The sequence below is a fragment of the Pyrgilauda ruficollis genome, unplaced genomic scaffold (genome assembly GCF_017590135.1).
Source record: "Pyrgilauda ruficollis isolate IOZ18807 unplaced genomic scaffold, ASM1759013v1 scaffold1198, whole genome shotgun sequence".
Classification (NCBI taxonomy): domain Eukaryota; kingdom Metazoa; phylum Chordata; class Aves; order Passeriformes; family Passeridae; genus Pyrgilauda; species Pyrgilauda ruficollis.
Genome location: NW_024510299.1, coordinates 1 through 13371, shown reverse-complemented (window position 1 = coordinate 13371; position 13371 = coordinate 1). Strand labels below are relative to the sequence as shown.

Genomic DNA, 13371 nt, shown 5'->3' with positions numbered 1-13371 from the left:
GGGGAAAACTGAAATTGGGGGGAAAACCCAAATTCAGGGGGAAAAGTGCGGGTTAGGGCAAAAATACTGACTGGGGAAAAAAAAATCGGGGGAAAAAATCCAAATTCAGGGGAAAAACCCCAAATTCGGGGAAAAAAATCCCGAATTCAGGGAAAAAACCCCAAATTCAGGGGGAAATTGCAAATTCAGGGGAAAACCCCCGAATTTGGGGAGAAAACTCCAAATTCAGGGGGAAAACCCCCAAACTTTGGGGGAAGAACTCCAAATTCAGGGGAAACAACCCCAAATTCAGGGGGAAAACAAATTCAGGGGAAAAACCCTCCAAATTCAGGGAAAAAAAAAAAAAAATTCAGGGGAAAAACCCCCCAAATTCAGGGAAATAAACTTCCAAATTCAGGGGGAAAATCCCAAAATTCAGGAGAAAAACCCAAAATTCAGGGGAAAAACCCCAAAATTCAGGGAGAAAAAATCCCAAATTCAGGGGAAAAGCCCCCAAATTTCGGGGGAAAACTCCAAATTCAGTGAAAAAAAAAAACAAATTCAGAGGAAACAACCCCAAATTCAGGGAGAAAAAATCCCAAATTCAGGGGAAAAGCCCCCAAATTTGGGGGGAAAACTCCAAATTCAGGGAAAAACCCCAAAATTTGGGGGACACAACCCTAAATTCAGGGAAAAAAATCCCAAATTCAGAGGAAAAAACCCCAAATTTGGGGGGAAAACTCCAAATTCAGTGAAAAAAAAAAACAAATTCAGAGGAAACAACCCCAAATTCAGGGAGAAAAAAAACCAAATTCAGGGGGAAACCCCCAAAAATCAGGGGAAAACCCCAAATTGGGAACAATTCCAGGGTCCAAACCCCCAATTTTGGGGCCCAACCCCGAATATTTTGATTAAAAACCCCAATTTTGGGGTCCACATCCCAATTTCAGGTGTAAAACCCTCATTGATGGGGTCAAAAATCACAATTTTCCCCCCAAATTGGGATTTCTTTCACCCCACAGAATCAGATTTTTTCCCCCCAAAATCACAATTTTTTCCCCCCAAAATCTGAATTTTTTGTCCCCCAAAATCGCCATTTTTCCCCTCCAAAAATCAGATTTTTTCCCCCCAAAATCTGAATTTTTTGTCCCCCAAAATCGCCATTTTTCCCCTCCAAAAATCAGATTTTTTCCCCCCAAAACACTCAATTTTCCCCCAAAAACCGAGATTTTTTTTTCCCCAAAAAACTGGATTTTCCCCCAAAAACCTGAATGTTTTATTCCCTAAAATCGCCATTTTTTCCCTCCAAAAATCAGATTTTTTCCCCCCAAAACACTCAATTTTCCCCCAAAAACCGAGATTTTTTTTTTCAAAAAACCTGGATTTTCCCCCAAAAAAACCTGAATTTTTTTCTGGGTGTTTATGGGGTGGGTTTGGGTGGTTTTGGGTGGTTTTGGGCGATTTTGGGCTGGTTTTGGGGTATTTTTTGGGGTGTTTATCAGTGTTTTTTGGTACTTTTGGGGTGGTTTTGGATATTTTGGGGGTGTTTTGGGGTGTTTTGGGGTGTTCTTGGGGTGGTTTTGGGTTGTTTTGGGGTATTTCTGGGTGTTTCTGGGTGTTTTTTGGGTGTTTTGGTGTGTTTCGGGGTGTTTTTGGGGTGTTTTGGGGTGTTTCTGGGTGTTTCTGGGTGTTTTTGGGTGTTTTGGTGTGTTTTGGGGTGTTTCTGGGTGTTTTGGGGTGTTTTTGGGGTGTTTCGGGGTGTTTTTGGGATGTTTCTGGGTGTTCTGGGGTGTTTTTAGGGCGTTTCTGGGTGTTTTGGGGTGTTTTGGGGGTATTTCTGGGTGTTTTGGGGTGTTTTTGGAGTATTTCTGGGTGTTTTGGGGTGTTTTTGGGGTGTTTGGGTCCCCCTCACCAGCGCAGGGGCAGCCTCCTCACGCTCTCGGCCCCGCCCCGGCACACGCTGCACTCGAAGATGTAAAACCTGCAAAGGAACCCCAAAATCGCCCCAAATCACCCCAAATTCACCCCAAAATCCATCCCCACATCACCCCAGAATCACCTCAAAATCCATCCCCAAATCACCCCAAATTCACCCCAAAATCCATCCCCAAATCACCCAAAATCCATCCCCGAATCCGACCCCAAATCCACCCCAAATCCATCCCCTGTAATGGGAAAAAGTCACAAAATACCCCAAAATAACCAGAAAAAAACCCCAAAAGATAAGGAAACTCCCCCAAAAGTCCCAGACCCCCCCAAAAAAAAACCCAAAACCCCCAAACCCCAATAACCCAAAAACCCCAAAAACCTCAAAAAACCCCAAAACCCCAAAAGCTCCAATAAAACCCCAAAACCCCAGAAAGCTCCAAAACCCCCAAACCCCAAAGTGCCCAAAACCCCTAAAAGTAAAAAAAACCTCCAAAATACAAAAAATCCCAAAAACCCCAAATCACCACCAAATCCATCCCCAAATCCCCCCAAATTCACCCCAGAACCACCCAAAATCCATCCCAAATAAGCCCCAAAAAGCCCCAAAATCCCAAACCCTCAAAAAGACCCAAAAGCCCAAAAAAGCCCAAAAAGCTCCAAAACCACCTGAAAACCCCAAAAACTCCTTAAAGCCCCAAAACCCCCAAAAAACCCCAAAATCTGTCCCCAAATCAGCCCAAAATCACCATAAATCCATCTGAAAATCTCCCCAAACCACCCCAAATCCATCCCCAAATCACCCAAAATTATCCCAAATCCCCCAAAACTCACCCCAAAATCTGTCCCCAAACCATCCCAAATTGATCCAAAATGCAGCCCCAAAAGCACCCCAAATTCACCCCAAATCACCCAAATTCACCCCAAATCCATCCCCAATAATGGGAAAACCCCCCCAGGACACCCGGACAAGTCCCCAAAACACCAGGAAAAAGCCCCAAAAACCCCAAAACCCAAAGGCCCAAAAATCCCAAAAACTCCAAAATCCCCAAAAACCACAAAAACCCCCAAAAACCCTAAAATCAAAAAAAAAACCCAAAAACCCTAAAATCCAAAAGAACCCCCAAAAACCCTAAAACCCCAAAACCCCAAAATCCCCAGACCCCAATAACCCAAAACTCCAAAAAACCCCAAAACCCCCAAAAAATCCCAAATTCACCCCAAAATTTCCCCCAAATCACCCCAAACCCATCCCCAAACCCCCTGCAAATTCCCCCAAATCCATCCCAAATCATGGGAAAAACCCCAAAAAAACACCAAAACACCCCAAAATCACCCCCAAATCCATCCCAAAATCTCCCCCAAAATCTCCCCCAAAATCCACCCCAAACCCATCCCCAAACCCCCTGCAAATTCCCCCAAAATGCATCCCAAATAATGGGAAAAACCCCAAAACACCCGGAAAAAAAACTCCGGCCCCCCTAAAAAACCCAAAACGCCCCAAATCCCCCCAAACCGGGCGCTGACCTGTCCCCGTAGAGCAGGGGCCGGCGCAGGCACTGCGTGCACGCCTCGTGGAACCACTGGTGGCAGCGCCGGCACTGCAGCATCTTCAGGTTCCAGCTGCGGAATTTGGGGGGATCCCGGCATTTGGGGGGATTTTTGGGAATTTTTGGGGGATTTTTGGGGGATTTGGAGGGATTTTGGGGCGGTTTTCGGGGTTTTTTGAGGGGATTTTAGGGGGTTTTGGGGAAGCATCTTCAGGTTCCTGTTGGGATTTGGGGGGAATTCGGGGAATTTTGGGAATTTTTGGGGGGAATTTTGGGGGTTTCTGGGAGGGATTTTTGTCAATTTTTGGGGGGAATTTGGGGAAAATTTTGGAATTTTTCAGGAGAATTTTGGGGATTTCTGGGAGGGATTTTTGTCAATTTTTGAGGGAATTTTGGGAATTTTGTGAGGCAATTCTGGGAATTTTTTAGGGGGGAATTTTTGGGATATTTCTGGGGAATTCCCAGAGGGAATTTTGGGATTTTTGGGGGAAATTTTGGGATTTTTCAGGGGTAAATTTGGGATTTTTAGACGATTTTTGGGAGAATTTTGGGAATTTTTGGGATATTTCTGGGGAATTCCCAGAGGGAATTTTGGGATTTTTGGGGGAAATTTTGGGATTTTTCAGGGGTAAATTTGGGATTTTTAGACGATTTTTGGGAGAATTTTGGGAATTTTTGGGATATTTCTGGGGAATTCCCAGAGGGAATTTTGGGATTTTTGGGGGAAATTTTGGGATTTTTCAGGGGTAAATTTGGGATTTTTAGACGATTTTTGGGAGAATTTTGGGAATTTTTGGGATATTTCTGGGGAATTCCCAGAGGGAATTTTGGGATTTTTGGGGGAAATTTTGGGATTTTTCAGGGGTAAATTTGGGATTTTTAGACGATTTTTGGGAGAATTTTGGGAATTTTTGGGATATTTCTGGGGAATTCCCAGAGGGAATTTTGGGATTTTTGGGGGAAATTTTGGGATTTTTCAGGGGTAAATTTGGGATTTTTAGACGATTTTTGGGAGAATTTTGGGAATTTTTGGGATATTTCTGGGGAATTCCCAGAGGGAATTTTGGGATTTTTGGGGGAAATTTTGGGATTTTTCAGGGGTAAATTTGGGATTTTTAGACGATTTTTGGGAGAATTTTGGGAATTTTTGGGATATTTCTGGGGAATTCCCAGAGGGAATTTTGGGATTTTTGGGGGAAATTTTGGGATTTTTCAGGGGTAAATTTGGGATTTTTAGACGATTTTTGGGAGAATTTTGGGAATTTTTGGGATATTTCTGGGGAATTCCCAGAGGGAATTTTGGGATTTTTGGGGGAAATTTTGGGATTTTTCAGGGGTAAATTTGTTTTGGGGGGGATTTTAAGGGGTTTTGGGAAGCATTGGGAGCCTCTTCAGGTTCCGGCTGGGATGGGGGAAATTCAGGGATTTTGGGAATTTGGGGAATTTTTTGGGAATTTTTGGGGTTTTTTGAGGGGATTTCAGGGGGTTTTGGGGAAGCGTCTTCAGGCTCCTGTTGGGATTTGGGGGGAATTCAGGGAATTTTGGGAATTTTTGGGGGGAATTTTAGGGGATTTTTGGGGGATTTTGGGGAATTTAGGGGGATTTTTCAGGGGATTTTTGGGGGTTTGGGGAAGCACTGGGAGCGTGTCCAGGTTCCAGCTGGGAGATTTGGGTGGAAATTGGGGATTTTGGGAATTTTTCGGGAATTTTTGGGGGGATTTTGAGGGGATTTTAGGGGGTTTTGGGGAAGCACCTTCAGGCTCCTGTTGGGATTTGGAGGAATTCTGGGAATTTTTGGGGGATTTGGGGGATTTTTCAGAGGTTTTTGGGGGGATTTTAAGGGGTTTTGGGAAGCACTGGGAGCATCTTCAGGTTCTGGCTGGGATGGGGGGAAATTCGGGGAATTTGGGGAATTTTTTGGGAATTTTTGGGGGATTTTGGAGGATTTTGGGGTGGTTTTCGGGTTTTTTGAGGGGATTTTAGGGGGTTTTGGGGAAGCGTCTTCAGGTTCCTGTTGGGATTTGGGGGGAATTTTGGGAATTTTTGGGGGGGATTTTGGGGGGGATTTTAAGGGGTTTTGGGAAGCATTGGGAGCCTCTTCAGGTTCCGGCTGGGATGGGGGAAATTCAGGGATTTTGGGAATTTGGGGAATTTTTTGGGAATTTTTGGGTTTTTTTGAGGGGATTTCAGGGGGTTTTGGGGAAGCATCTTCAGGTTCCTGTTGGGATTTGGGGGAATTCGGGGAATTTTGGGAATTTTTAGGAGGAATTTGGGGATTTTAGGGGGATTTTTAAGGGATTTTTGGGGGATTTTTCAGGGTTTTTCGGGGAATTTTAGGGAGTTTTGGGGGAGCACGGGGAGCGTCTCCAAATCCAGCTGGGATTTGGGGGAAATCCAGGAATTTTAGGGAATTTGGGGAATTCCGGGAAGTTTTGGTGGGATTTTTTTGGGGGATTTTGGAGGGGGGGGGGGGGGATTTGGGGAGTTTTACTGAGATTTTAGGGGATTTTGGGAGATTTTTGGGAATTTTTGGGGGTTTGGGGGAGCACTGGGAGCATCTCCAGGCTCCAGCTGGGACTCAGGAATTGGGAATTTGGGAATTCCGGGAATTCTGGGGGGATTTGAGAGCAATTCCAGGGATTTGGGGAGACTTCTTCGGGGAGGATTTTGGGGCATTTGGGGGTTTTTTTTAGGGATTTTTGGAAGGATTTTTGGGGATTTTGGGGGGAGCGCTGGGAGAAACTTCTGGTCCCAGCTGGGATTGGGAGAAATTTTGGGAATTCCAAGAATTCTGGGAATTGAGGGGATTTGGGGAGAATTCTGGGGGGATTTGGGGGGATTTTGGGGGATTTTGGGAGCAGAGGCAGCGGCAGCGTCCTCAGGTTCCAGCTGGGAATGAGGGGGGAATTCCAGGAATTCCGGGGTTTTTTTGGGGAATTCCGGGATTTTTGGGGATGTGACTCACTGCCCGCTCTCCCTGCAGTTCTGGGGCGGCACTGCAGGTTGTGCAGGTGGGAATTCGGGGCGGTTTTGGGGCAGATTTTGGGGTTTCGGGGTGTTTTGGGGCCGTTTCTGAGCGGATTTCGATGGGGATTTTTGGGAATTCCAGGATTTTTTTCGGGAATTCTGGGATTTTTTGTGATTTTCGGGAACACTCACTGGCCAGGCCCACTGCAGCAGCACGAGCAGTGCCAGAGGTTGTGCAGGTGGGAATTCGGGGCGTTTTTGGGGGAGTTTTTGGGGTTTCGGGGCGATTCTGGGGCCGTTTCTGAGCGGATTTCAACAGGGATTTTTGGGAATTCCGGGATTCATTCGGGAATTCCAGGATTTTCAGGATTTTCAGGAACACTCACTGCCCAGGCCTGCCACAGCAGCAGTAGAAGTGCCGGAGGTTGTGCAGGTGGGAATTCGGGGCGGATTTTGGGGCAGACTTTGGTGTTTTGGGGCCGTTTCTGAGCGGATTTCGACGGGGATTTTTGGGAATTCCGGGATTTTGGGAATTCCGGGAGCACTCACTGGCCGGGCCCGCCGCAGTAGCAGTAGCAGTGCTGCAGGTTGTGCAGGTGCGGCGGGTCCCAGTCCAGCGCGCCGAGCGCGTACGGCAGCACCGACTTCATCCGCAGCATCGCCCGCGCCTGCGGCCCGCGCCGGAGCGCCCCGCCCCGCTGGAAAACCGGGAATAAACACCGGGAATGACACCGGGAATCACACCGGGAACGGCCCCGCCAGAGCGCCCCGCCCCAAAAAACACCGGGAATAAACACCGGGAATCACACTGGGAATCACACCGGGAATCACACCGGGAATGACACCGGGAATGAACACCGGGAATGACACCGGGAATCACACCGGGAATGACACCGGGAACGGCCCCGCCGCAGCGCCCCGCCCCGCTGGAAAAAACACCGGGAATGACACCGGGAATGACACCGGGAATCACACCGGGAATCACACTGGGAACGGCCCCGCCGGAGCGCCCCGCTCCGCTGGAAAACCGGGAATAAACACCGGGAATGGCCCCACGCCGCTGGGATGGGAAAAACATCGGGAATTGCAGCGGGAATTCACAGTAGGAATTCCATCCATAGCACAGTGCCCCGCCCCGCTGGAAAACCAGGAAAACCTGGGAATTACAGCAGGAAAACCCCGGGAATCGATGGGGAAAATCCTGGGAAAGCACCGGGAATTACAGTGGGAATTTACAGCGGGAATTAACACCAGGAATTGATGGGGAAAAACCCGGGAATGACACCCGGAATGATGCTGGGGATTCATGGGAGAACACCGGGAAACAATGGGAAAACACCGGGAATGACACTGGGAATTAACGGGAAAAACACGGAAATACACCGGGAACGACAGCGGGAATTCCAGCGGGAATTAAGGGGAAAAACCAGGAATTACACTGGGAACTGAGTGGGAAACACCGGGAAAACACCAGGAATTCCAGCAGCGATTAACAGGAATTCCAATGGGAATGAACGGGAATTCCAGCAGGGATTTAGCAGGAATTCCATCTGCCGCATCACGGGAATTCCATCTGCCGCATCGCCCGTGCCTGAGGGCCCCGCGGGAATGCCCCACCCATCTGGGATGGGAAAAAACCGGGAATAAACACCAGGAAAAAACGGGAATTACAATGGGAATCACACCGGAAAACACCAGGAATTACACCAGGAATTAACGGGAATTACAGCGTGAATCACTGGGAAAAGCTGGGAATTACACCGGGAACTACACCGGGATTGCACCGGACAAACACCGGGAATTTATGGGGAAAACACCAGGAATTACAGCGGGAATTAATGGGAATTACAGCGGGAATTAGTGGGGAAAAGCCTGGGAAAGCGCAGCGGAAAGATGGGGAAAAATCCAGGAATTACAACAGGAATCAACATTGGAAATCAACGAGAAAAACACCGCGGAAAACATCAGGAATTAACGGGAATTCCGCCGGGAAATAACAGGAATTCCAGTGGGAATTAAGGAGAATTCCAGTGGGAACGAATGGGAATTTTAGCGGGAATTCCAGCAGGGATTAGCGGGAATTCCAGGGAGAATCAACGAGAATTAACACCAGGAATTACAGCAGGAACTGATGGGAAAACACCGGGAATGGATGGGGATTGACGGGAATGACACCAGGAAAGACACCAGGAATGAACGGGGAAAACCTGGGAACAACAGTGGGAATTCCAGCGGGAATGAACAGGAAAACAGCAGGAAAACATCAGGAATTACAGTGGGAATGACACCGGGAATTAACGGGAATTACACTGGGAATGGCACCGGGAATTGATGGGAAAAATCCAGGAATTACAGTGGGAATGATGCTGGGAATGAAGAGGAAAAACCAGGGAATTACAGCGGGAATGACACCGGGAGTGGATGGGGATTGACGGGAATGACACTGGGAAAGACACCAGGAATGAACGGGGAAAACCCCAGGAATTCCAGCAGGAATTACGCAGGGAATTGATGGGGAAAAACCCAGGAATTACACTGGGAATTACAGCAGGAGTTAACAGGAAAACACCAGGAATTACAGCGGGAATTACCAGGAATGACACGGGGAATGAACAGGAAAAACCAGGGAATTACAGCGGGAATTACAGCGGGAATTACACCAGGAATGAAGAGGAAAAACTCAGGAATTACAGCGGGAATTACACCAGGAATGAAGAGGAAAAACTCAGGAATTACAGCAGGAATGACACCGTGAATGAACAGGAAAACAGCAGGAATTACACCAGGAATTCCAGCGGGAATTAATGGGAATGACACCAGGAATTAACAGGGAAAACCTGGGAATTCCAGTGGGAATTAATGGGAAAAACCCAGGAATTACAGCAGGAATGATGCCAGAAATTACCAGGAATTCCAGCGGGAATGACACTGGGAATGAACAGGAAAACACCAGGAATTCCAGCGGGAATTAATGGGAATGACATCGGGAATGAACAGGAAAAATGCAGGAATTCCTGTGGGAATTAGCAGGAAAACACCAGGAATGACACCAGGAAAAACACTGGGAATGAATGGGAATGACGCCAGAAACGAACAGGAAAACAGCGGGAATGAGACCGGGAATGACACTGGGAATGAAAGGGAAAAACCCAGGAATTACAGTGAGAATGACACCAGGAATGAACAGGAAAACAGCGGGAATGACAGCGGGAATGGATGGGGATTGACAGGAGTGACACCGGGAATGAACGCGAAAAACCAGGAATTCCAGCGGGAATTAACAGGAAAACAGCAGGAGTTACACCGGGAATTACAGTGGGAATTACACGAGGAATAACAGCGGGAATGAATGGGAAAAACCTGGGAATTCCGGTGGGAATTAACAGGGGAATTACAGTGGGAATGACGCAGGGAATTACACCGGGAATGGCAGCAGGAATTGATGGGGATTGATGGGAATGACGCCAGGAAAGACACCGGGAATTAACGGAGAAAACCCTGGAATTCCAGCGGGAAATAATGGGGAAAAACCTGGAATTCCAGCGGGAATTAATGGGGAAAAACCTGGGAATTACAGTGGGAATTGATGGGGAAAAACCAGGAAAAGAGCAGGAATTACAGGGGGAATTAATGGGAATGACAGCGGGAATGGATGGGGACTGACGGGAATGACACTGGGAAAGACACCAGGAATGAACGGGGAAAAACCCGGGAATTCCAGTGGGAATGAACAGGAAAACAGCAGGAATGACACCAGGAATTACCGGGAATAACACCAGGAATGAACAGGAAAACAGTGGGAAAGACACCGAGAATAACACCGGGAATTAACGGGAAAAACCCGGGAATCACAGTGGGAATTAACAGGAATTCCAGCGGGAACCGATGGGGATTACCGGGAATGACACCAGAAATGAACAAATCAGGGTTGGGGCTACAAGAAATGAAGTTTGGATCCCAAAAATTGGGATTTCCACCCCAAAATTGGGAGTTTGGATCCCAAAAATGGGATCAGGACAGCAAAAAATGGGATCAAGACCCCAAAAATTTGGAATTCCGTCCCAAAATTTGGAGTTTGGACCTCAAAAAAGGGGACTGGAACCTCAAAAAATTTGGAGTTTCGATCCCAAAATTTGGAGTTTGGATCCCAGCATTTGGAGCTGAAACCCCCAAACCTGGAAGCCCAAAATTTTTGGACCCCAAAGCCAAAAACTGGGAACTTCGAGCCGAAAAATGGGAATTTTGGGCCGAAAAACCGGGATTTTGGGTCCCAAAGCCGGGATTTGTGGTGAATCCCGGGATCCAGAGCCCCGGAACCCCTCGGGGGCCTCCCCGGGATGGGACTTGGGGGATTTTTTGGGGGGATTTTGGGGGGATTTTGGCGATTTTGGGCTCACCTTGGTGGCCACGGCGAAGACGCAGCGGCGGCAGCTCCAGGGCGCGGCGCCGCCGGGCGGCGGGGGCACGTGGCAGCGCTGGTGGTACGCTGGCGGCGGGAATTCCGGGAATTCCGGGAATCCTTCGGCAATCCGGGACCCCCCCGGCCCTTCCCCCTCTTTTCCCGCCATTATTCCCGTTTTTTTGGGTGGTTTTTTGGCCCAAATCTCAGTTTTTTTCCCATCCTTTCCCCACATTTTTCCCGTTCCTCCCAGGTTTTTTCCCATTTTCCCACTCCCATTCCCATTTTCCCACCCAAATCCCAGTTTTTTTCCCATTTTCCCACTCCCATTCCCATTTTCCCACCCAAATCCCAGGTTTTTTTCCCATTTTCCCCAATTTTCCGGAGATTTTCCCACCCTTTTCCCATTTTCCCCTCTCCACATTCCCATTTCTCCCCATTTTCCCAACCCATTCCCATTTTTCCCCCATTTCCACCCATTCATTCCCATTTTCCCTCCATTTTCCCAATTTTCCGGAGATTTTCCCACCCTTTTCCCATTTTCCCACCCAAATCCCAGTTTTTTTTCCCATTTTCCCAACTTTGGAGGGGATTTTTCCCACCCTTTTCCCATTTTTCCCCCTCCATATTCCCATTCCTCCCCATTTTCCCAACCCATTCCCATTTCCCCCCCCAAATCCCAGTTTTTTCCCATTTTTCCCCCTTTTGAGGTCATTTTCCCACCCTTTTCCCATTTTTCCCACTCTATATTCCCATTTTCCACCCCATTCCCATTTTCCCACCCCATTCCCATTTTCCACCCCATTCCCATTTTTTCCCCATTTCCAGCCCTTCATTCCCATTTTCCCTCCATTTTCCCAATTTTCAGGGAATTTTCCCACCCCTCCCCCCCTTCATTCCCATTTCCCCACCCCATTCCCACTTTTCCCACCTCTCAACCCCTTTTCCCACCTAAATCCCATTTTTTCCCATTTTTTCCCATTTTTCTCTCATTTTTTCCCATTTTTCCCCCATTTTTTCCCATTTTTCACCCATTTTTCCCCATTTTTCACCCATTTTTTCCCATTTTTCACCCATTTTTTCCCATTTTTCACCAATTTTTCCCCTCCTGAGGAGCTTTTCCTGCCCCTCCTCCCCCTTTCCCACCCCCATTCCCATTTTTCCCATTATTTTCCCCATTTTCCCCATGTTCCCACCCCTCCCCCTTTCCCCAGATTTATTTTAAATTTCAGGCAGAATTCCAGAATTTTTGGGGCCGATTTTCCCACCCCTGCTCCCTCTTTCCCATTTCTCCTCCCCTTTTCCCTCCATTTTTTGGGTTTTTCCCACTTTTTCTCATCTCCATTTTCCCCTCCCCCCATTTCCTGGAGAATTTTGGGGAATTTTCATGGGAATTCCACAATTTTCGGGCGTTTTCCCCCCCTTTTTCCCATTTTCCCCCTTTTTGGGCATTTTCCCACTTTGCCCCCCCCTTCCCACCCCCAATCCCCAAATTTCCCCCTTTCCTCCCCAAAGGTTGGCAATTTTTGCCAGAACCCTGCAAATTTCAGTATTTACCCCGTCCCCAATTTCCCCATTTTTTATCCATTTTTCCCTGTTTTTTTTTTCATTTTCCCCTATTTTTCCTGCTTTTCCCTGTTTTTCCCGCTTTCCTTTTCCCCATTTTCCCCATTTTATCCTATTTCCCCCCATTTTTCCTGTTTTTTCCCCAATTTTTACCAATTTCTCAGCACATTCCCCCATTTTTTCCTGTTTTCCCCATTTTCCCCCATTTCCCCCCATTTTTCCTTTTTTCCTCATTTCCCCCCCATTTTCCCCAGTTTTCCCAAATTTTTTCCATTTTTCCCAATTTTCCCTGTTTTTTTCAGAGTTTTTCCTGTTTTTCCCATTTGTTCCCATTTTCCCCCATTTTCCCAGGGGTTTCCCCCCATTTTTATCCCCATTTTTCCCCATTTTTATCCCCATTTCTCCCCATTTCTATCCCAGTTTTTCCCCATTTTTTCCCCCATTTTCCCCCATTTTCCCCATTTTTCTCCCATTTTCCCCTCAGTTTTTCCCTGACCGTGGCCGCACCTCCCACACAGGACGAGGAATTTTCGGGATTTTTGGAATTCCCGGCGCAGACGCATTTTCCCCCGTTTTTATCCCCATTTTCCCCATTTTTTCACCAGTTTTCCCCCGTTTTCCCCATTTTCCCTCCCCACATTTTCCCGTTTACCCTCATTTCCCCTCTTTTATTCCTGGTTTTCCTTGTATTTTTTCCCTGTTTTCCCAGGGTTCTTCCCCATTTCCCCCTTTTTTCCCTGTTTCCTTCCCCATTTCCCCCAGTTTTTTCCCCCATTTTCCCCGTTTCTCCCCGTTTTTCCCTGTTTTTTCCCGTTTTTCCCTGACCGTGGCCGCACTTCCCACACTGGACCAGGGAATTTTCGGGATTTTTTCCCCATTTTTCCCGATTTTCCCCATATTCTTTCCCCCCGTTTTTTCCCGTTTTTATCCCCCGTTTTTTTCCCATTTTCCCCGATTTTTTTTCCCGTTTTCTCCCGTTTTTCC

The 13371-nt window shown here is 47.5% G+C and overlaps 1 protein-coding gene across 1 annotated transcript; it reads right to left on the bottom strand.

Annotated features, from left to right (window-relative positions):
- Window positions 1-1880: 1880 nt before the first annotated feature.
- LOC121363567 (PHD finger protein 1-like) lies at window positions 1881-13250 on the bottom strand. The gene is made up of 5 exons (XM_041485995.1): window positions 13213-13250; window positions 10820-10908; window positions 6972-7120; window positions 3433-3528; window positions 1881-1960 (listed from the first exon to the last, which is right to left on the bottom strand). Exons 3-5 carry the CDS (start codon window positions 7079-7081, stop codon window positions 1888-1890), a joined length of 279 nt encoding a protein of 92 aa, XP_041341929.1. The 5' UTR covers window positions 7082-7120; window positions 10820-10908; window positions 13213-13250; the 3' UTR covers window positions 1881-1887.
- Between the last annotated feature and the right edge of the window lie 121 nt (window positions 13251-13371).